General features: G+C 35.3%; 1 protein-coding gene and 1 long non-coding RNA gene across 2 annotated transcripts; both read left to right on the plus strand.

Annotated features, from left to right (window-relative positions):
* The first annotated feature begins 307 nt into the window (after window positions 1–307).
* Window positions 308–16,905, plus strand: LOC131598556 (uncharacterized). Its single transcript, XM_058871143.1, has 4 exons — window positions 308–1,066; window positions 1,204–2,186; window positions 15,786–15,927; window positions 16,081–16,905. The coding sequence occupies exons 1-4, from the start codon at window positions 308–310 to the stop codon at window positions 16,903–16,905; spliced, it is 2,709 nt and encodes a 902-aa protein (XP_058727126.1).
* Window positions 16,906–18,119: 1,214 nt separating this feature from the next.
* Window positions 18,120–18,544, plus strand: LOC131600578 (uncharacterized). The gene is made up of 2 exons (XR_009283205.1): window positions 18,120–18,206; window positions 18,296–18,544. It is a non-coding gene; the product is annotated as an uncharacterized LOC131600578 (long non-coding RNA).
* Window positions 18,545–23,717: the final 5,173 nt, after the last annotated feature.

Below are 23,717 nucleotides of genomic sequence, written 5' to 3' on the forward strand. Positions count from 1 at the left end.
AATTAAAATAAATTATAAATGTTAAAAATGAATTTTAATTAAAATAATAAGGATAAAAAAGAAAGAAAAATAATAAGCTATAAGACATAAGTTAAACCGCTATTTAAAATAGCGTCCGAAAAATAAGTTGTAAATTAGTAAAATAAGCTATAAGCTCATGATGAAAACACCGTTATCAAACGGGTCTAAATTATCATATGAGCTTATAAGACATAAGACATAAACTATAAACTCGAAAACATATCTTACCAAACAGAGCTTATCTAGTCAAATAAGCTTTACTTGGTATAGTGGGGATGGGCGCTCTATGAGTAGATTAGATCGGTTTCTCGTGGCGGATTCCATTATCAACAAGTGGGGTGTGGTTGGTCAACGGATTTGTTCGCGGGATATTTCCGACCATTGTCCTATTTGGCTTGTCAAGGATAACGAAGATTGGGGGCCGAAATCTTTTAAAATCAACAATGAATGGTTCGCTTTCAAGTCGTTCATTCCTTTTGTTGAAAAATCTTGGAAGGAAATAGCTATAGAAGGAAGGAGTGATTTTGTCCTAAAGGAGAAGTTTCGTATTCTCAAAGAGAGACTTAGGTGGTGGAATAGAGAGATTTTTGAGAGGATTGATTTAGAGGTGGAAGAAGAGGTGACGGAGATGAACAAGAGAGACTCTTTGTTAGAAGTGGTTGATGAAGGAGATTTGATTAATATTATCAAAGGTAGGAAAGAGGCTTCAAGTCGGTTTTGGTTGAACTTGAGGATCAAAGAGAATATGCTCATCCAAAAGTCAAGATTAACGTGGCTCAATGAAGGAGATTCTAATAGCGGTTTTTTTCATAAGGCGATGAAAGAAAGGAGAAGGCATAATCACATAGGCCCCATTACCTCTTCTAGGGGTTTGTTAGAATCGGTCAATGAGGTCAAGGAGGAAGTCTTTTCTCACTTCGCTTGTAAATTTGAGGAGACGGATCGGAATAGGCCTTCTTTGGAAGGTATTCCTTTTAGAAGCATTAGCATGGAGGAAAGATCTTTTCTTGAAGCTCCGTTTGAGGAAAGTGAGATCAAGGAGGCGGTATAGGGTTGTGGTGGTTCTAAAAGTCCGGGCCCGGACGGTTTCTCTTTTCTTTTTATAAAGAAATGATGGTACATCATCAAAGAAGATTTCATTAGGTTCTTTAATGGATTTCATTCCGTGGGGTCTTATCAAAGGCGGTGGTGTCTTCTTTTTTGTCTTTGATACCTAAATCTTCTAGTCCGCTTAGCTTGGATGATTATAGACCCATATGTCTTATTGGGTGCATGTACAAAGCTTTATCAAAATTATTGGCGGGAAGGTTGAAAGGTGTGTTGAATTCCATTATTTCTTCTAACCAAAGCGCGTTTGTTCCGGGGAGACATCTTCTCGCCGGTGTTTTGATAGCTACTGAAGTGGTAGACTATGCTCATAAGGAAGGTAGGAGTTGTTTTCTTTTTAAAGTTGACTTCGGGAAGGCCTACGACAAGGTGAATTGGAATTTTCTAAGGTTCTTGTTAAAGGAAATGGGTTTTGGGGAGACGTGGATGAGATGGATGGAACTTTTAGTTTTTCAAAGTAGAATGTCAGTTCTTGTCAACGGTAGTCCGACTAAGGAATTTACGGTGGAGCGTGGTTTGAGACAAGGAGATCCTCTTTCTCCGTTTCTTTTTGTCATTGTGGCGGAAGGGCTCACGGCGTTAGTTAAGAAAGCAATTGCCATAGGAGATTACGAAGGATTTAACATTAATGGAAAATGCGAGGTCGACGTTCTTCAATTCGCGGATGATACTTTATTGATTGGGGAAGGTAATTGGAAGCAAGTGTGGGCCATTAAGACGATTTTGAAGGCTTTCGAATTAGTTTCCGGACTCGGCATAAACTATCACAAAAGTAAATTGATAGGAATTAATGTCACTAACAATCTTTTAGAAGCGGCTTCTTCTCTCTTGGCTTGTAAGGTGGAAGGAAAAGTCTTTTCTTTTCTAGGTATCCGTGTTGGTTCGAATCCTAGGAGGATTTCGACTTGGAATCCGCTTTTGGAGAAACTCAAGAAGCGTTTATTGAGTTGGAAAAATCGTTTTCTCAACTTTGGAGGGAGGATTACTCTCATCAAGTCTATACTTTGTTCTCTATCCATTTTCACCATGTCCTTTTTTAGGATGCCGGTTGTAATACGGTGAACTGACTTTTTATAATCGAAATGTCGCGGTTAAGCATGAGTCGCCACCGACTTTTATTTTATCCAATTAGGAAAGGCAAAAAGAACAGGAAAGACCTTTGAAAGATTTTGAGTTCGGGGGGGTAAATTATGCAAAGGGAAGGTGTAAGGCACCCTTTGCATCCATGGTTATCCATGGGCTCTTAATTGCTTAGCTCACTTTGTTTGAAATGTTTGAATTGTTTTGAAAAGATTTTTGAAGAAGAACTTTAGCTTGTAAATAAGCGTAGCCTTTTGAAAAGATTCTTTGAAAAGAAGTAGAAAAAAGTTTTTAGTTTGAATTCGAATAGAGCAAGCAATTAAGAACTACCTACCCTAAGTTGTCTTTCTTGTTCTTTAAGTCTTTCGGGTGAAAGGATCTATCCATACCATGAAAGGGCAGGAAGTCTTTCAATTGGATGTAGAAGGGTCATCGAGTAATCGTTCGCCATAAGACTGTCCCATGCCATAAAGAGGGCAGGTAGTCTAAGGGAAGGATATAATAGTCATTAATCTTTTTAGGCAACATGCGAGGATACCTTAGCAATGGGACAATCATCTTATTCTTCCGAGGCAACATCGAGGGACTAGATGATTTTTATTCTTTAAGGCAACCTTGCTTGAGGTATCCTCGGAATCGAGGGACTTGACTATTTTTACAATTAGAGGCAACAGGCAACAAGGCAACAGAAGAGGTTACCCTAAAGGTGAGTGTGTGCATCAATCAGGTGGTTAATTCAGATATTTATCTTATAGTTAGTTATCTACTTCTGTTAAAGGCTTGCACTCCCTAAGATTACTAACCACGCAGTTTAAAATTACAGGAAATTAAAGGCGGAAAGATAAAAACCCTACGCTATTACAATAAACACATGCGGGAATGGGGGAAATTAAAACATAAAATTAAATGGCAGTCTTCAGCCTTGATTTTCCTCGAACCTTCGACTGACCCTGATCATCTGAGAATTAAATGAAAAAGGACAGTGGAACAGTGAGTGTAGGAGGAATTCATTACCAGACGAAACCAATCATAATTTAAGCCATAAGGCAAAAATTAAAAAGGTAAAATAATTTAAATAATAAAAAAAGGGATCAGAACTTAGCTTTTTGATTGCCACGGCGCGTAGTCGGAAAATCTTGAGGTAGCCCTGAAAATTTGCATAAGAGGGAAGAATTTCAGTGTATGAATGTTCTACAAACCCTAAAAAGGTTTACAAACCCTGAACCTAAAAAGGTTTATTTAAGAAAACTTATTGTGACCCAAAAGGTTTATAAGGCTAAAAAAAAACGTTAGTGGATAACACCTACCTGAGGATTCTAGGGTTTATAAATAAATCGAGGTTAACAAACCATAAAAATAATCGATTAAAAGCACATGCAAAAAATGATAATTTTTATTGTTTAAAAGACAATTATTGATAAATTTGTAAAAAGTCGGATTTTCGATTAAAAATGAATTATAAAATTATTATGTAATTTTATGTTATGAGTCTAAATAAACAAAAAATATGATAATAAATAAATAAATAAATGAAGGATGTAAAAAAGAATTGTACAATAAAAATAAGATAAAATAAATAGAAACAAGGGCTTAGCTGGTGATCAAGTGTGGCTGCTCCTGAGACCCTATGGTAGTCATGCACTTCTAGGGGCGTAGGATCTGATCTCGTGAAGATCCTGTGGTTGAGAACGACGGTCCAGCGTGTGCGCAGCTTAGGATTAGACATGCAATCAGTGAATTATTCGTTTGAAAAAATAAGGTCTCATGCCTGGTTCGAACCCAGGTCTATGATATTAATTTAAGATGACTTCTGCCAGCTGCACTGCGTTTGTTAGTTGTTGGTAATTGAAACAAATACAATAAATATAATACATGAAACTAATTGGAAAAAGTTTGAATAAGTCAGACCCGGGACCCACAAACCTGAGCGCGGTCCACTAGGAAACGGAGAGAGAGTTCTCCAATGGTTGACCAACGAATCACGCGGTGACACGTGAAGTCAGCAAGTCCCAACCCTATCTCATCATCTTCAACCTTCAGACTTCAATATTTGCTACGAATTTACCTCCATACTTGCTGCGATTTGGCTGCGGTTTCTGTAATTCTTGGTAGCAAAATCTAAAAAAACCAAATAACTCATGCAACACGTTAACAAAAACCAAAGAGTACCCATGTCACGTAAATCGATCATCCTGAGTCTGATTTTCACATCCGTTTTGGCTAAAAACGCTCGTATAATGAGGTTCGAAGGAAAGCAAATCGGAACCCTAACAATGGTGGTCCTCCTTGCCGGTGTTAAATCCTCGTCCCACCGGTTCTAAACTGTCTCAAACAATTCCAGAAGCTCATAGAAAGCATTAGATTAAATGGAAATATATCGAAACATGATAAACAAAATTTAAGAATGCATGAATGAAAACATGAACATGGTGCGCACGTTAGTCACGTTAAAGGACTTCAAAAACGATTCAACCTTACTTTATACCACCTTGAGAAGATAATTGGATGATTTCTTGCTCTTGAAAAAGGCTGTAATGAAAGAACTCGAAAGTCACTCTTCTTGATGTTTTTGCGAGTTTTGGAGATTGTTATGTGGCAAGGATTTTCGTTAGGGTCTTTCTCTTGCTTGCAGGTTTTTGGTATATATATGAGGAGTGGATTAGGTTGAAACCTTGGGCTTGGATCCTTATGCAACTTTGGAGAAAGAAATTTTGATAAAAATTATATAATTCTTTTCTATTTTTGCATAGAATCTTGATTCAATTCTTCCCTTCTTGTTTACCACGAATTTTCCTTTAAATGAGGAGTATTTTGATGATTGAATTTGATTGTAAAATCAAAACCTTGATTTAAAATTTAATTATTTCATATTTATGTATTTTATTAATATTTAAATGAATTAAAATTCAAATAAATAAAATAAATGCTATAAAAAGAAAATAATTAGTTTATGAGTGAATATGAAGCCCATGGATGTGTTTGGAATCCATGTCTTAGGCCCATTGGTTTAAAAAACTCAAAGTTCTTCATGTGCATTTCTCAAAAATCGCCCCACTTGCGCAAGCCATAACTCATTCAATATTTGTCACATGAAGATGTTCTAGGACTTTTTGGAAAGCTCAAAGAGTCCTCTGAAGTCTTCTTTGGGTTTCATCTCAATTGAGTCTACCATGTCCGAGTTATGGTCTTTGAGAAAAAATGACTTTTTGCGATCCTTTAGAAGGACCTGTAATGTTTTGGCTCATATCTCCCAAATGGTGCATTTCTGGCCTTGGCATGTGAGACACAAAGTTGTAGAGAATTCAATTTCCTTCAAAATGAGCTTTGGATGGAAAATTTCTGATGTTCCATGTGAAATTTATGGCTGGTCAAAGTTTAGTTGACTTTCTCCTATGAAAACCCTAATTTAGAAACTTTAGGTTTTGTTGATTTTGGAGCTTTTCTTGATGAATCATGATCAGTCCTTGATCAAATGATGAATTATACTTCATAATGAGGATGTTGACAAAAAAATCAAAAGTTTTGACTGTGGTTTGATCATGGTTTGACTTTTAGGTCGACTATTGATCGTTTGAGCAGTTGACTGAACATTCTTAGGAATCAAAGCTTGAAACTTGTCATGAGGATATTATAAGATATGTGAGAGACCCCGAGATCCACTTGAGGTGTCAGAACCTGATTTTTCTTTGAAAAGACCAAAACCCTAGTTTGAGGGTTGTTGTTTAGGAGAGTGTACAGTTAGTCAAATCTTGAGCTTCTGATGTTCGAATGAGCTTGAGTATAAAAATACGGTGGGCAAATTTTGGGGTATGACAGCTGCCCCTGTTCAATTTTCTTAAACCTGAAGATGTAGATTGGCATGTGTGCCTGTCGGAGTCTGAAGGTAGAAGGGGATTGAACAATAGAATACCCAAGAAATTTGCCCTTGCTGAGTTAGGGACCTTTTATAGGAGATAGGCTTAAAGATACCATCTGATCTATACGAAATTCAGGATAAGTCGTATGTTAGACTACATCCGAGCTTGAAGTATTGAAAGGCGCTTGTCGGAGATGGGCTTGAAGATGCCATCAGATGTTTGAAAAGCAGATGTTTTTCAGACTGGATCATATGCATTGATTGTATATGAAGGAGAGATGAAGTAATGTCTTACAGAAGACTACCTGGAAAGGTTCCTGAAAAGGGTAGATCATTGACTGATGTAAAAGAGATTAGGCTTTACACAAAGCTCGGGAAGAAGTGTCTTGTAGAAGATTAATTGAGAAACTCCTTGAAAGGGCAGTGGATGTATTAGAACATGTTGGATAAATATGTTGAAGAAGATTACCTAGATAGGTTGAGATATGTATTAAACAAGATTAACCTAGAAAGGCTCCTAAAAAGGGTACAAAACGTCTTACACGCGACTACCTAGAAAGGCTCCTAGAAAGGAAGTGATATGTCTTAAACAAGACTACCTAGAAAGGCTCCTACAAAGGATATGATATGTCTTAAACAAGACTGCCTAGAAAGGCTCCTAGAAAGGATATAATATCATCTTAGAAAAGATTACCTAGACAGGCTCCTAGAAAGGATATAATATCATCTTAGAAAAGATTACCTAGAAAGGCTCCTAGAAAGGATATGATATCATCTTAGAAAAGATTACCTAGACAGGCTCCTAGAAAGGATATAATATCATCTTAGAAAAGATTACCTAGAAAGGCTCCTAGAAAGGATATGATATCATCTTAGAAAAGATTACCTAGAAAGGCTCCTAGAAAGGCTGGTAGACGTCTTAGGGAAGACTAAACTAGAAAGGTTCCTAGAAAGGATGAGAAATTCTTTGATTGTTTCTGAATTATCTTTGAAGAAAGGCCAGAGTGAAGCATCAGAATAGTATTCGTCTTGGATGAGATTGAATCGTTGATACGATTGTATTTGCACCGTACTTGGATGATAATGTTCTTTTGATTATGAAGTGACCTGAAAAGAGAAAGATTAGTTTTATGCAATATCATGATGCAGGTATTGAGATTCTCGAAATAAACGAGAGTACTGTATGTTATGCATGTATTTATGAATGATGCAGGGATGGACTATATAGTGGGATCATATTGATGCTTCTTGTATAGCAACTGCTGATTGAGAAAATAAATCCCTGCATGCTGTCAGAGATAATGACAAGAAAATTCCTGTCTTTCGTTCGATTATATCCAGTTGGGGATTTTTGATCTTCGCTTGGGATGAGATTGACTTGAGTGATTTGATCCTGATGTATCCTGGGGACAAGAGAAATAAGCATAATATCCGACCCGATTTCTCAGCGGCAACTTTGAGTTTGAATAAACCATGCTAGAGAAGAAGATTGTGTCGGAGAACCGACAGTGTCAGAAGTATAAACTCCGTTGGGGAACTAAGTTTCTGTTGGGAATAGATTGCTTGAAGATAACTTCTTAAAGTTAACTATGTGGGGATATATTATGAAAATTGCTTTGTGGGGAAGGTTCCCAGAGATTTTCAATTCTTCATTGCCCCTTGTCTTTGAGTACTTCCTGTTGAAAAACACTTGCGAGAGCATACCTGACCCTGGAATCAATAGCTTGGTATGCTCGATACTTGAATTTGGAATTAGAATTTTAAAGAAGAGACAGATACTGACGTCATCTGATGCTAGTAGCTAAATAGCATTCATTGAGATTTGTGACTGATGTGACATGCCCCCAGTGATGAATTAACTTCTCTAGTTTTTCAGTGCCTTTAAGAGATTCTATGGATATGTCATGCCCCTTGTGTAAACAAGCTTTTAGTTGATCGAGTCATGCATACGAGACGTCTCAGCAAATTTATTTGTCGGGAGGACTTTTAGTCATTAATTATGCCCCATGCAGATTCATCCTGATGCCAAACATTTGAAATTACGTATACAAAATTGTTTTATAATGACACTCATTAAAATGCAATGCATATGTCTGTCTTGGAGTTAAAGACAATTTTAGTAAAACAAAATATGTAAGAGAGTGATATTTGTAAAAACATGATATCAACTCAGGATTTTTGGTAAACTTTAAGGAGTCAGGATACCCTTTGGTGACAGTACGCTTTCGAACTAACCATGCTTCAGTTAGGACTTTCAAGGGTTGTAACGTGGCTTGGTTCACGGTTTAAGAAACAAAGGATAAAGGCTCAAAGTTTATTTGTACCCATCCCACTCTTCATGATGTTCTTCGGTCTTATGCTCAGTTAACTTTGCATTTAAGTTCTAGCAGGCCTTGAAGTCGTAATGTTGATATTTGGTGATGGTTTCAGCATCGAAAGTTTATTTGGAAAGGCAGTCATCCTTCTTGTAATTTTTCTTTTGTCGAGGATTTGTAGTAACCTCTTTTTTGACTTTATTATCCCTAACTTTTGCCTGAACTGTTTATTTTGAGATTACAGTTAGCGGGATATTTCGATTTTTTTATTAGTCTCCTTCATAGGTTTTGACTTAACAGTTTTCTTTTTTCTTTTGAGAATCACGAGAATCCATCACTTATGTAAAGCACCTGGTATAATTGAGTTAACTGAGTAACTACCCTGCCCCAGGTTATGATTAAAGGTTTTAATCTGTATGAGAAGGAAAACTTCTACTTCTTAGGCTCGAAGGGGTTGACGAGGGATTAACATCCTTATATCTCCACTATTTAGGATTTGAAACAATGCTTGTACATCGTCAGCATAGTCTGTTTGAAAGCATACTGTATGAGGTTGCGGTATCGTTTTCGTCATCCTCCCTCAAAAGGCTTACAGCTTTAGCGAGAGTTAAATATCATAAAGAAAATCAATTAAAAACAAAGTTTAATATAGAAACCGGAAGAGAAATAAATCAAGACAAACATATGCAATGCATTAATGATTATTATAAAATAAATAGAGTCTGACATAAGACGAATGTTTAAACAAACAGGAAAGAGATTGCGAATGCGAGTAAATTAATGATCTAAATAGCCATCCTTTAGACTTTGTGTGGCTTCTCTGGTTGCCCAAATTCAACGATCCCTTCTTCAATCAAGTCTTGAATTTTATGTTTCAAAGGCCCACACTCTTCTGTATCATGACCAGGACTATTTGAATGGTAAGCACATCTTGCAAGATGCTTGTACCCAGGGACGGGATTAGCAGGAGCTGAGTATGGAGGCAGTAGAGTTATCAGACTCCGATCGAGCAAGTGTTGCAAAGCTTGAGCCAATGGCATGTGTAGTGGGGTAAATGACCTCTTGGGTTTTGATTTCCAAGTACGTTGGCCACCTTGTTGCTTGCGTTGATCTTTTTGTTGTTGTTGTGTTGAAGCCTGACTAGAGACCAGGACTGCCCCAACAGTGTTGGATTCATTCTTCTGATTGTATGGCTTTTTCACGGTACCAGAAGAAATAGCCACCTGAATTTTTCCGCTTCGGATACCACTTTCAACACGTTCTCCAGTCAGTATGAGATCGGTGAAACCAGACGAGGAGCTTCCAAGTAAATGGTTGTAGAAAGGACCAGTCAGTGTATTCATAAACATATCAACCAATTCTCTGTCGGTCAATGAGGGTTTGACTCTTCCAGCTAGATCTCTCCATTTTTGAGCATACTCCTTGAAACTTTCTTTGGGTCCCATAGACATGCTTTGTAGTTGTATGCGAGTTGGTGTGAGGTCAGCATTGTATTGGTATTGCTGGTAGAAAGCAACAACCAAATCTTCCCAAGTACGGATGTTGGTACTTTCCAGTTGATAGTACCATTCGAGTTGAGTTCCAGATAAACTCTCTTGAAAGAAATGGATCCAGAGCCTCTTATCAGCAGTGTGGGGCTGAATCTTTCTTACATAAGACCTCAAGTGCATCTTGGGACAAGAGACTCCATCATACTTAGCAAAGGCGGGAGTTTTGAATTTCGGAGGAATAACTACTCTGGGAACGAGTCCTAGTTCTTCAAAATCCAGCCCAGGTACCTTCTGAATTTCCACGCTTCTCAGGCGCTCTTCTAGTAGTCTATACTTCTCATCAGCATAATCCTCGTCTTGAGGATACTCATTTTCGTCTTCTTCTTCTTCCTGGTCATCAGAACCTACATGGCTTCCCTGATTGTTCTTGACACTAAGATCATCTCCTTCCTCTTCCTCTTCCTTATCTTTAGGAATTCCAGTTTCTGCAACCTTCTTGGGACGACCCTTGAATCTTCTTCCCAGGTTGATCACTCCTTTGGGCTTCTTGGTCTTTTTCTCCTTCTTAGTCAGAAGGGTTTTCAGCTCGTCTTGCCCCTTGGATAAGTTCAGGATCAGATCTTGAAACTGGGCATTCTGAGCTTGAAGGTCTTTGACTGATTGCTCAAGATTCATGATGCTGAAATAAACAGCGAGGAGGTGAGAAACCTGTGGTGGAAACCTGTGATGCGATGTTATGAATGCAGATGCAATATTTTCAAGGATCTTTAGGAAATTTAGTTAGCCACATTGGAAAATGATTTAGTCGCATCTTTGTTTGAAGAACTCTGATTTTTGGATGTTCTTCTATGGGAATCAAGCTCACCATATCCAGTGGGTCATAGCCTCTGATTCGGGATACTTCTGAATTTGAAAGTACATGGCTAGAAGAAAATAAATCCTCTTGCCCCTTGATAGGTACAACGTCTCTGAATCGGAAGGTATGTGGCGAGAGGAAAATAAATCCTCTTGCCCCTTGATAGGAATTCAATCTTTGATAAGAGCACCTGAAGTTGTGCGCCCTAAATCCCTAAGATCCTTGAAAGGGTTAGTTAAATCATGTTATGCTTATGATGTCATGATGTCATGATGTTATGCAATGCATCAGGCAAAGCGTAAGATAGTAAGGTTGAGTGAGTCCCACAAAAAAACCTGCAAGAAAACCAAAGGGTTAGTAGCAAGCACAGACAAGTCACACAAGTGTCCTTAGGTTTAAAGGCTTGCGTGAAGTTTGTAGGTAAATACCCTCCCCACTGAAGTTAAGTTGGTTCAACCTGTCCTAGAGTAGTAACCGGGTTCTATGGTGCTCATATCCCTGATCTTTCTCGCGGGCATTGTCTCAACATGGCACTCGATCGGCCAGCCAAAAGCATCCCTAGAGTCCAATCTCAATGAGTGTAGCATCGAGTATCAACCGGCTTCAGTCAGGAATCCAAAGCCAGCTATCTCGCTACTTCCTATAGGCCAAAGTCAAGTTCAACTAAGGTTCTAAGGGCGAATTAGTGCTTGTTACACCACGCGGTAGCCAAATGTCTCCTCGATCATGTTCAAGGGCCATCAGGACAAACCAAAGCGTCACACTAACGGTGGCCACCAGTTCAACCATAACGATACATGTCGTACAGCCTTCCTGGTCTCATGCCACATACCTAAGGTACACTAGATCCGGGTGTAGGATCTTTCACACAGTAGAATACCCAAAACAGCCTTTAAAGATAAAGCAAACAAGTCAAACAAGTTTAAAGTGATCCTAGCTCTAAGGTAACCCCTCTTTTAATCGAAAGTGTCCCCAGCAGAGTCGCCAGTTCTGTAATACGGTGAACTGACTTTTTATAATCGAAATGTCGCGGTTAAGCATGAGTCGCCACCGACTTTTATTTTATCCAATTAGGAAAGGCAAAAAGAACAGGAAAGACCTTTGAAAGATTTTGAGTTCGGGGGGTAAATTATGCAAAGGGAAGGTGTAAGGCACCCTTTGCATCCATGGTTATCCATGGGCTCTTAATTGCTTAGCTCACTTTGTTTGAAATGTTTGAATTGTTTTGAAAAGATTTTTGAAGAAGAACTTTAGCTTGTAAATAAGCGTAGCCTTTTGAAAAGATTCTTTGAAAAGAAGTAGAAAAAAGTTTTTAGTTTGAATTCGAATAGAGCAAGCAATTAAGAACTACCTACCCTAAGTTGTCTTTCTTGTTCTTTAAGTCTTTCGGGTGAAAGGATCTATCCATACCATGAAAGGGCAGGAAGTCTTTCAATTGGATGTAGAAGGGTCATCGAGTAATCGTTCGCCATAAGACTGTCCCATGCCATAAAGAGGGCAGGTAGTCTAAGGGAAGGATATAATAGTCATTAATCTTTTTAGGCAACATGCGAGGATACCTTAGCAATGGGACAATCATCTTATTCTTCCGAGGCAACATCGAGGGACTAGATGATTTTTATTCTTTAAGGCAACCTTGCTTGAGGTATCCTCGGAATCGAGGGACTTGACTATTTTTACAATTAGAGGCAACAGGCAACAAGGCAACAGAAGAGGTTACCCTAAAGGTGAGTGTGTGCATCAATCAGGTGGTTAATTCAGATATTTATCTTATAGTTAGTTATCTACTTCTGTTAAAGGCTTGCACTCCCTAAGATTACTAACCACGCAGTTTAAAATTACAGGAAATTAAAGGCGGAAAGATAAAAACCCTACGCTATTACAATAAACACCTGCGGGAATGGGGGAAATTAAAACATAAAATTAAATGGCAGTCTTCAGCCTTGATTTTCCTCGAACCTTCGACTGACCCTGATCATCTGAGAATTAAATGAAAAAGGACAGTGGAACAGTGAGTGTAGGAGGAATTCATTACCAGACGAAACCAATCATAATTTAAGCCATAAGGCAAAAATTAAAAAGGTAAAATAATTTAAATAATAAAAAAAGGGATCAGAACTTAGCTTTTTGATTGCCACGGCGCGTAGTCGGAAAATCTTGAGGTAGCCCTGAAAATTTGCATAAGAGGGAAGAATTTCAGTGTATGAATGTTCTACAAACCCTAAAAAGGTTTACAAACCCTGAACCTAAAAAGGTTTATTTAAGAAAACTTATTGTGAGTTTATAAGGCTAAAAAAAACGTTAGTGGATAACACCTACCTGAGGATTCTAGGGTTTATAAATAAATCGAGGTTAACAAACCATAAAAATAATCGATTAAAAGCACATGCAAAAAATGATAATTTTTATTGTTTAAAAGACAATTATTGATAAATTTGTAAAAAGTCGGATTTTCGATTAAAAATGAATTATAAAATTATTATGTAATTTTATGTTATGAGTCTAAATAAACAAAAAATATGATAATAAATAAATAAATAAATGAAGGATGTAAAAAAGAATTGTACAATAAAAATAAGATAAAATAAATAGAAACAAGGGCTTAGCTGGTGATCAAGTGTGGCTGCTCCTGAGACCCTATGGTAGTCATGCACTTCTAGGGGCGTAGGATCTGATCTCGTGAAGATCCTGTGGTTGAGAACGACGGTCCAGCGTGTGCGCAGCTTAGGATTAGACATGCAATCAGTGAATTATTCGTTTGAAAAAATAAGGTCTCATGCCTGGTTCGAACCCAGGTCTATGATATTAATTTAAGATGACTTCTGCCAGCTGCACTGCGTTTGTTAGTTGTTGGTAATTGAAACAAATACAATAAATATAATACATGAAACTAATTGGAAAAAGTTTGAATAAGTCAGACCCGGGACCCACAAACCTGAGCGCGGTCCACTAGGAAACGGAGAGAGAGTTCTCCAATGGTTGACCAACGAATCACGCGGTGACACGTGAAGTCAGCAAGTCCCAACCCTATCTCATCATCTTCAACCTTCAGACTTCAATATTTGCAACGAATTTACCTCCATACTTGCTGCGATTTGGCTGCGGTTTCTGTAATTCTTGGTAGCAAAATCTAAAAAAACCAAATAACTCATGCAACACGTTAACAAAAACCAAAGAGTACCCATGTCACGTAAATCGATCATCCTGAGTCTGATTTTCACATCCGTTTTGGCTAAAAACGCTCGTATAATGAGGTTCGAAGGAAAGCAAATCGGAACCCTAACAATGGTGGTCCTCCTTGCCGGTGTTAAATCCTCGTCCCACCGGTTCTAAACTGTCTCAAACAATTCCAGAAGCTCATAAAAAGCATTAGATTAAATGGAAATATATCGAAACATGATAAACAAAATTTAAGAATGCATGAATGAAAACATGAACATGGTGCGCACGTTAGTCACGTTAAAGGACTTCAAAAACGATTCAACCTTACTTTATACCACCTTGAGAAGATAATTGGATGATTTCTTGCTCTTGAAAAAGGCTGTAATGAAAGAACTCGAAAGTCACTCTTCTTGATGTTTTTGCGAGTTTTGGAGATTGTTATGTGGCAAGGATTTTCGTTAGGGTCTTTCTCTTGCTTGCAGGTTTTTTGTATATATATGAGGAGTGGATTAGGTTGAAACCTTGGGCTTGGATCCTTATGCAACTTTGGAGAAAGAAATTTTGATAAAAATTATATAATTCTTTTCTATTTTTGCATAGAATCTTGATTCAATTCTTCCCTTCTTGTTTACCACGAATTTTCCTTTAAATGAGGAGTATTTTGATGATTGAATTTGATTGTAAAATCAAAACCTTGATTTAAAATTTAATTATTTCATATTTATGTATTTTATTAATATTTAAATGAATTAAAATTCAAATAAATAAAATAAATACTATAAAAAGAAAATAATTAGTTTATGAGTGAATATGAAGCCCATGGATGTGTTTGGAATCCATGTCTTAGGCCCATTGGTTTAAAAAACTCAAAGTTCTTCATGTGCATTTCTCAAAAATCGCCCCACTTGCGCAAGCCATAACTCATTCAATATTTGTCACATGAAGATGTTCTAGGACTTTTTGGAAAGCTCAAAGAGTCCTCTGAAGGCTTCTTTGGGTTTCATCTCAATTGAGTCTACCATGTCCGAGTTATGGTCTTTGAGAAAAAATGACTTTTTGCGATCCTTTAGAAGGACCTGTAATGTTTTGGCTCATATCTCCCAAATGGTGCATTTCTGGCCTTGGCATGTGAGACACAAAGTTGTAGAGAATTCAATTTCCTTCCAAATGAGCTTTGGATGGAAAATTTCTGATGTTCCATGTGAAATTTATGGCTGGTCAAAGTTTAGTTGACTTTCTCCTATGAAAACCCTAATTTAGAAACTTTAGGTTTTGTTGATTTTGGAGCTTTTCTTGATGAATCATGATCAGTCCTTGATCAAATGATGAATTATACTTCATAATGAGGATGTTGACAAAAAAATCAAAAGTTTTGACTGTGGTTTGATCATGGTTTGACTTTTAGGTCGACTATTGATCGTTTGAGCAGTTGACTGAACATTCTTAGGAATCAAAGCTTGAAACTTGTCATGAGGATATTATAAGATATGTGAGAGACCCCGAGATCCACTTGAGGTGTCAGAACCTGATTTTTCTTTGAAAAGACCAAAACCCTAGTTTGAGGGTTGTTGTTTAGGAGAGTGTACAGTTAGTCAAATCTTGAGCTTCTGATGTTCGAATGAGCTTGAGTATAAAAATACGGTGGGCAAATTTTGGGGTATGACACCGGTGAATATTGTTAAAGAGATTTCCAAACTCCAAAGTAGTTTTTTGTGGGGAGGGTCGGAGGAGGGAAGAAAGATCCATTGAGTGGGGTGGAGTGATATTTGCTTACCAATTGAAAAGGGAGGATTAGGTGTTAAAAAGATTGATGATTTTAATTTTGCTCTCCTCGACAAATGGAGATGAAGGATCCTTCAAGGATCGGACTCTATTTGGTACAATCTCTTGTGTGCTAGGTATGGTGACATTTGTTTGCAAATTACCATTGGTGGAGACTTTGTTCCGAATAGCTCTTCTCAATCTATATGGTGGAAAGATATTTTATCTTTAGGGAAGGAACCATCAAAGGATGCCATAATCAACAATTGCAAATTCAAGGTTAGTAATGGATTTAATACCTCCTTTTGGCATTCTAAATGGCTTCTTGATTCATCTTTAAAAGACGCTTTTCCCTCGCTCTATGAGGTGTCTCTTCTAAAGAATGTTTCGGTTGCTTGTATGGGAGGGTGGAGAGATGGTTTATGGCATTAGGGGAATTTTGGAATCACCGATTCAGTGGCTGGAAGCTCTGCTCCGCTTGATGTTTCGTCGCTGTTTGCTATCCCGCCGACGCTGCCGGATGCTGCTGCTAATTCCTTGCTATCCGGGGCTGTTTCGGCTACTATTTTGCAGCAGCTGAAAGTGCATACTGCTGCTGCCAGTTGCAGCCAGTCGGGGCAAGATTCTGTCGTTTGGGAGTTAGGTAATGATGCAGGATTTTCTGTTAAATCATGTTATAATTTCTATGCTGGTTTTTGGCATCCTTTTGGTCCGAACAATTTGCACGATGAAGCTTTAAAGCTTGTGTGGAGGATGCAAGTTCCGTTCAAGACTAAAGCGTTCGGTTGGAGACTTTTAATCAACAAGTTACCAACAAAGGACCTTTTGAAGATTAGAGGTATGATTTTTTTGGATGATTCGGTTAAGTGTGCTTTTTGCAATTCCGCTCACGAAACTTTGGAACATCTTTTTTTCAAGTGTTATGTTGTTAAGTTAATTTGGAGGGATATAGCGGAGTGGATTGGTATGTCGGATGTAACGGAGGAAGACCCAATGGGGAGTTTCATGCTTTGGTACAATTTTTGTAAAAACATGAAAATGAAGGAGGGGAGACTTAGTTGTATTTGGTTGGCTATAACGTGGAGCATTTGGATTGTTAGAAACAGTATTATTTTTCGGAAAGATTCTTGGAGCGTTCTTAATACGATTTGGTTTATTAAGGCGTTGGTGTGGAGATGGTCTTTCATGGGGGAGATTACTCATCCCAATTGCAATTTCTACGATTTTTGTAAGGAACCGTTGTTTTTTCTATCGTAGGTTCAATTGGTCTGTAATTTCTTTTGTCGAATTTTATCCCGTACTCTTGTATAACAGGTTTTGAGAACCCTTAGTTCTCTTTTTTATTATATCTTGCTTACACAAAAAAATCTAGTCAAATAAGTTACGAAAATTAAAATTGCACAATTTAGACTATCTATCTATATAACTCTTTTTTTCAATATATTTTATATAATTTATTATATTCTTAATTGTATAGTTATGAATTTTATTTTGTTATTTATTTTTTCAAATATTTTTTTTTCTAAAAATTTGGTTTCTCCGAATATTTTTCCTTTTTTTTTTTATAGATTTTTTCATTTTATTATTATTTTTGTACTCATTCAATATTTTATCTATTCATCCTATGTAAATGTTTCATTCATTTTTTATATAAATTTATTATTATTATTATTATTATTATTATTATTATTATTGTCGTCGTCTATAGAATAGTTGAGATTTGATATCATTTTTTAATCAATAAAAACTTTGATTAATTTTAAAAAATATAATATCATATTTTACTTCATTATCGGAACTATTCTCCTTATTTTATATTCACACATTTTTTATTTTTTATATATTTTTTATCAGAAAATAGATAATGTGAAAATATTTTATTGATGTGTTACATATATTTTTATCTTACATTTTATAAAAAAAATTATAATTATTTATCGCATTTCAATAAATGATATGTCATTTTAAAATAAATGCATAATAAATATTAGTGAAAAATGTGAGAAGAGTCACAATTGTTTGAATTTAAAATTGTGAGACTAGCTTCATTAATCAACTAAAATAAAAGTATTAAAATTATAATTAAATATTATTTATTACTCTTTTGACTTTATATTTATTAAATTTCCTTTGTTTATATTATTTATTTGAGAAATTGGGTTTTATGCAAAGTATTTACCTTTTTTTTTTAAACATTTTTTATTTAATCATAATTTTTATATTCATTCATTATTTTATTTTACTTTTTGCTTTTTTCCCTCATCATTTATCTATATAAATATTTTTATTCATTATGTATCATTATTTTAATTTTGTTTTTATTCATTAACTTAATTATTTAATATATCAGTTTTTCTTGACTCATCTTTTTTTATACTTTTTCTTACTTTTGCATAAAAGTAACGCACACACATTTGAACAATTTTTAAGAGATTCACATTATATATATACCCAGCTAACTAGTGAAATATCACCATTAGAAGTTGAAATTTTTTCCCTCAAAATCATAGATATGAAAAACCTCTTGATTATCTTGCTTATTTTCTCATTTGCTTTTGGTATGAGTTATGATTTATTTATTTGTTGGTGATATTTCACAAATTTCTTGTTTATTAAATTAACTATAGTATGAATTTGATTTGTGCAGGAAATCATGTGCCAATGCTTGAGGCAAAAATAATAAAAAGGTGTGAGTTTGATGAACCTGACTATTGTGATTGGAGGGGTTTCTTTTGCCAAGAATTTTGCATGATTAATTGTCCATCATTTACGGCAAAAGGAATCTGTACCAAAGACAAAGTTTGTCATTGTCATTGTTGTCGTTAAAATGTTATTATAACTATGGAATATTCACTAGGTGAATTGTTAGCTAATAAATCAATTAATAAAATACTTCTATTGCTCTAGACAAAAAGAAATGCTTCCATTGCATATTTACCTTTTCCCAAATGTTTAATGGTTACTATTTTTTTTTTTCTATGTTGAGTATTCTTGGAGATTGTGAGTCAATCATGATTTGCAATACTCATGAACCAAAATTAATCGTAAACAAAAAGCCCAAAAACATGGAGATGAGAAGAAGCCACTCATATTGTGTTTCTTCCAACAAAACCCTAAGTGAGGGTTTCAAACAAAAGACCCAGAATCGGCCAAACCAACCATCTTCGGATCAGAGTCGGTCTTTGAATTTGGGTGTCTTGTGCAAATTAAAAAAGTTGTGTTTTTATAATTTTTTTTAACAATAAATACGCAAATTAAAAAAGTGGTGTTCTTATAATTTCTTTTAACAATAAATACATAAGGATAAAAGAAATAATTGAATAAAAAACACATTTTCATTAGACATTGTACAAAAAAAAATATAAGTATGGATCTTTGAATCAATGTTTATACTACATTAAAACATAAACCACTATAAAGAGATTTATTCTTTCTTCTTCTTGATTCATTTTTTTTTCTATAAAAAAATTGATCATTAATTGTTGCAAAATCATTAATAATTTGGTCATAATCAAGGTGCTTCAAAAAATTATTTTCAATTGAAATCAACGCAAGACTATTTAATATATCTTGTGACATGATAGATCTCAAATAATATTTTAATAATTTTAATTTAGAAAAACTTCTTCAAGCTATGCGTGCATTAGAAAAACAATTAAAAGTCATTAAAGAACTCAATATCATATAGTTTGATTTTAACTTGTCTAATAACTTTCAATTCTTCAAACAAAATTTCACCATCAAGATCAACAACTTAATTCAAATTTGACACGGTCAAATAACATTATCAATAATATAAAATATTCTCTACATCATTATTTTAATTTTAATGGCTCAATTAAATTATTTAGTTGTTAAAATTATGGATATATTAATTGATTTTATTTTAGGAGAATGAATTGATTTTATTCTATTTTTTCTATATTTTATTTATGGGAAATTACATTCTTTTATTAATTTTGACTTTTTAGTGCCCCTATAATTTTGTCAGTAAGTATTTTTTTTTAAATTCGAACAATTTTTTTTATAATAGAAAATTTTCTTTTAATATATATATATATATATATATATATATATATATATATATATATATATATATATATATATATATATATATATATATATATATATATATATATATATATATATAGGGCCGGTCCTTTGAATTTGGGTGCCCTGGGCGAATCAAAAAAGTGGTGCCCCAAATTTTTTTAATAATAAATACATAAGAATAAAAGAAATAATTAGATAAAATCTTCTATCAGCAGACTCAAGAGAGCCAATTGTTTGATCTACAATATATAAGAAATAGTGATTCTGGAAAGACTCTTCAGCAGACTTAAGATTCAGTTGTGTGGGTTGAGATGAATTTTCATCATAGTGTTGTTTTCTACTAATTTTACGTTTTTGAATAAAAACACTTTCAATCTCCGTTTCATTCCCAATCTTTTCAGCACTAGCCTTAGCATTTACAAATTCAAATTCTCTATATTTTTTCAAATACTTGATCAAACTTTTTACTAGTTTTATAGCCACATCTTTTTTTTACAAGCTTTTGCTAATTTCATTAACAGCCGTTAACAATTCAAACTAAATAATCATAGCTACTAAATATTCAAAGTTTCCAATTTCATGAGTTGCTAAAGATTCGAATTCACTCTTAATTTTGGGATCGTTATCTTGTTCAGCTAGTTGAAGTAGTGCTTCTCTTACATATGAAGTTTGAGATTTAATTGCATATACACTATTCACATGACTTTCCCAACGTGTTTGTGACAATGGTTTAATAGTTAAACCTTTCACATTGTCTCTGAGAATTTTCCAACGTTTTGTCGAATGAGAAAATACAGTATAAATACGTTGTAACACTAAAAAAAATAGTATAAATACAGTATAAATATGTTAGCAGTTTGAATTAATACGTTAGCATATATTACTTATCTCACTTAATTTCCCTAAAAAATATTTAATAAAAGTTTTTCAAAATTTATTAATACAGCTTGAATCCAAAATTGGCATGGTTAGAAGATTTTTAACCTATCAAATAACATTATCAATATTATAAAAAATTATCTATATCATTATTTTAATTTCAGTGTCTCAACTAAACTCTTTAGTCGCTAAAATTATAGATATATAATATTAATTGATTTTATTTTAAGAGAATTAATTAATTTTATTCTATTCTATATTTTATTTACGGGAAATTACATTCTTTTATTACTTTTGACTTTGTAGTGTCCCTATAATTTTAATAGTCAGTATTTTTCAAAAATAAAATTCTAACAAGTATTTTTATATTAAAAAAATTTCTTTTAATATATATAGGGGTAAAAAAAAATTTTTTGGTGCCCCTAAAATTATGGGGCCCTGGGCTCCCGCCCCGCGAGCCCGTGCTCAGGGCCACCCCTATATATATATATATATATATATATATATATATATATATATATATATATATATATATATATATATATATATATATATATATATATATATATATGGGTAAAAACATTTGGTGTCCCTAAATTTGTGGAACCTTGGGCTCCCGTCCTACGAGCCCATGCTCAGGACCACCCCTGCTTTGGAATCCAAACACCAAAAAAACATAACATAATTTATATGAAAGAACAAAAAATACCATGTTGTCGAAACCTAGACCAACCCTTACCAAGAATTACTCAACCTCGTCTGCGAAGGAGCCACATTGATAGATACGGGTTAAAGACCATGTTGTTTGAACCTAGATTAACCTTTACCAAGACCATGTTCTTTTTTATAAATTTGAGTTGGGAAGTACTAGAATGGACACCAAAGCTCTCTCTCAAAAGAAATTAACATTGTTGCGAACTCGACACTATATAATCTATTTTTCTAATAAATGATAAGATAAATTTAAATTGTTAGGGAATGATATTTAATAAACACTAATTTTACAATATTAAAACTAAAATAAAATACATATTATACTTGCAATAAACCAGACTCAGTTAGCTTGTTGGTTGGATCAGGGTTACAAGTGATAAATAGTGGGCCTGCCATTTCTCCTTTTCTAATGGCCCAGCCAAAAAGGAAATACACTCGAGGATCATTTGTAGAGCATCCTTATTCTTTAAAAATTTCTTTATCCACCTCCTTATGGGGGTCACCCCCAGCGAAAACCCTAACTTACCCCTGCTTTGGAGATGCATCTCTGAAGTAATTTTTTTTTATAGATTTTTTCAGACTTTGGAAATGCATCTCCGAAAACACCAAAAAATTGGTGTTTTCAGAGATGCATTTCCGAAATGCATGAAAATTCAAAAAATACGTTGTTTTTTACAGTCAGGTATTATTTCGGAAGTTCATTTCCGAAAAAAAGTGTTCATATACCATTTTCCCTCCTTCACTATTTCATCATTTCTCCAAAACAAACCCAAACTCTCTCCAAAACTTCCATCAAAATCAAACTATTTTTCGTCTCAAAATCAAGTTTCAAACCGTTGATCACGTTAAAGAGAGCATGGAAAGCTACAATTTGAGGTAAACATCTCTCATTTCATTCCCTATTTCACTACATTGATTGATGAAATCTGTTATGGAAACTGCGATGGTTCGGAAGTGCATTTCTGAATTAAGTTACCTAACAAATTTCGGAAATGTACTTCCGAAATCATCCCTGGCAGTAAAAAAAACAGTTTTGGTCAATTTTGCTAATTTTTGCATATGTTAGGTATGGTGCATCCGGACAACATTATCGACGATGAAGTAGTAGTTCCGGAAGATGTCAATGTTAATAACGATCCGGTTAGCGACGTTAAATCCATGATCGATGCGATAGATGTACGACGGCATTTTACAACTGATCGGAGCTTCGCTTGTCGTGAACAATCGCTTGATTGGGTTCGTAGTGAAGCTAGTAAACTTGGATTTGGCATTGTTACTTTAAGGTCCGACAATGGAAATAGTAGACGGAAAGCTTTTGTCGTTTTGAATTGCGAGATGGGTGGGAGTTATGCACCAACAAACCGGGTGTTAAAACACGAAGACACGGGATCGAGAAAGTGTGGGTGTCCGTTTAAGTTGCGCGTGACTCGGAGGGTTGATGATTTGTGGCGTTTAAACGTCATTTGTGGAATTCATAATCATGCCTTGGATGCCAAGTTACACGGGCATCCAATGGCGTGTCGTTTGTCCCGCGAAGAGAAGAATGTTATTTCGGATTTATCGATAGTCAAAGTGGCTTCGAGAAACATACTTGTCGATTTGAAGCGAAAAAACCGGATAGTGTTTCAAATATCAAGCAAGTTTACAATGAACGACACAATCTTAAAGTCTTGAAAATGGGCCCTCGGTCGGAAATGCAACAACTTTTGAAACTATTAAGCGATAACCAATACGTGTCAAGCATCCGAACGTCCGAGGACAAAGTTAGGGTGCGTGACATTTTTTGGACTCATCCCGAAAGTATCAAATTGTTCAACACATTTCCAACCGTTCTTGTGATGGATTCGACGTACAAGACCAACAAGTATAGGCTTCCTCTTCTAGAGATTGTCGGTGTGACCTCGACGGACAAGACATATTCGGTTGGATTTGCTTTTTTGGAATGTGAAAAAGAAGATAACTTTACAAGGGCTTTGGGAATATGCAAGTCTTTGTTGGTTGATCAAAAGGTTATGCCAAATGTCATTTTTACCGACCGGGACAATGCTTTGATGAATGCGGTCGATACCGTCTTCCCGATATCGACCGCATTACTTTGCTGGTATCACATAACGTGCAACGTGAGAAGTAAGCTCAAACCCGCGGTTGGCACAAAAGATAGGCCGGATAAAAACGGTAAAGTTATCAAAGTCGGTGTTGTGGTGGATAGGATTATGGCCGCATGGAGGGAGATTTTAGATGCACACTTCGAAGAGTTGTATACCGAGAAATTGGTACACTTTAGGTCTTTGTGCGTTTCCATTAAGACTTTTTGTCATTATGTCGAATCCACTATCCTTGACAAAGTAAAGGAAAAAGTTGTTTGTGCTTGGACGGATCGAGTAAGACATCTTGGTTGCACTACGACTAACCGAGTTGAATTC

This window comes from Vicia villosa, linkage group LG4 (assembly GCF_029867415.1).
Source record: "Vicia villosa cultivar HV-30 ecotype Madison, WI linkage group LG4, Vvil1.0, whole genome shotgun sequence".
NCBI classification, from domain to species: Eukaryota; Viridiplantae; Streptophyta; class Magnoliopsida; order Fabales; family Fabaceae; genus Vicia; species Vicia villosa.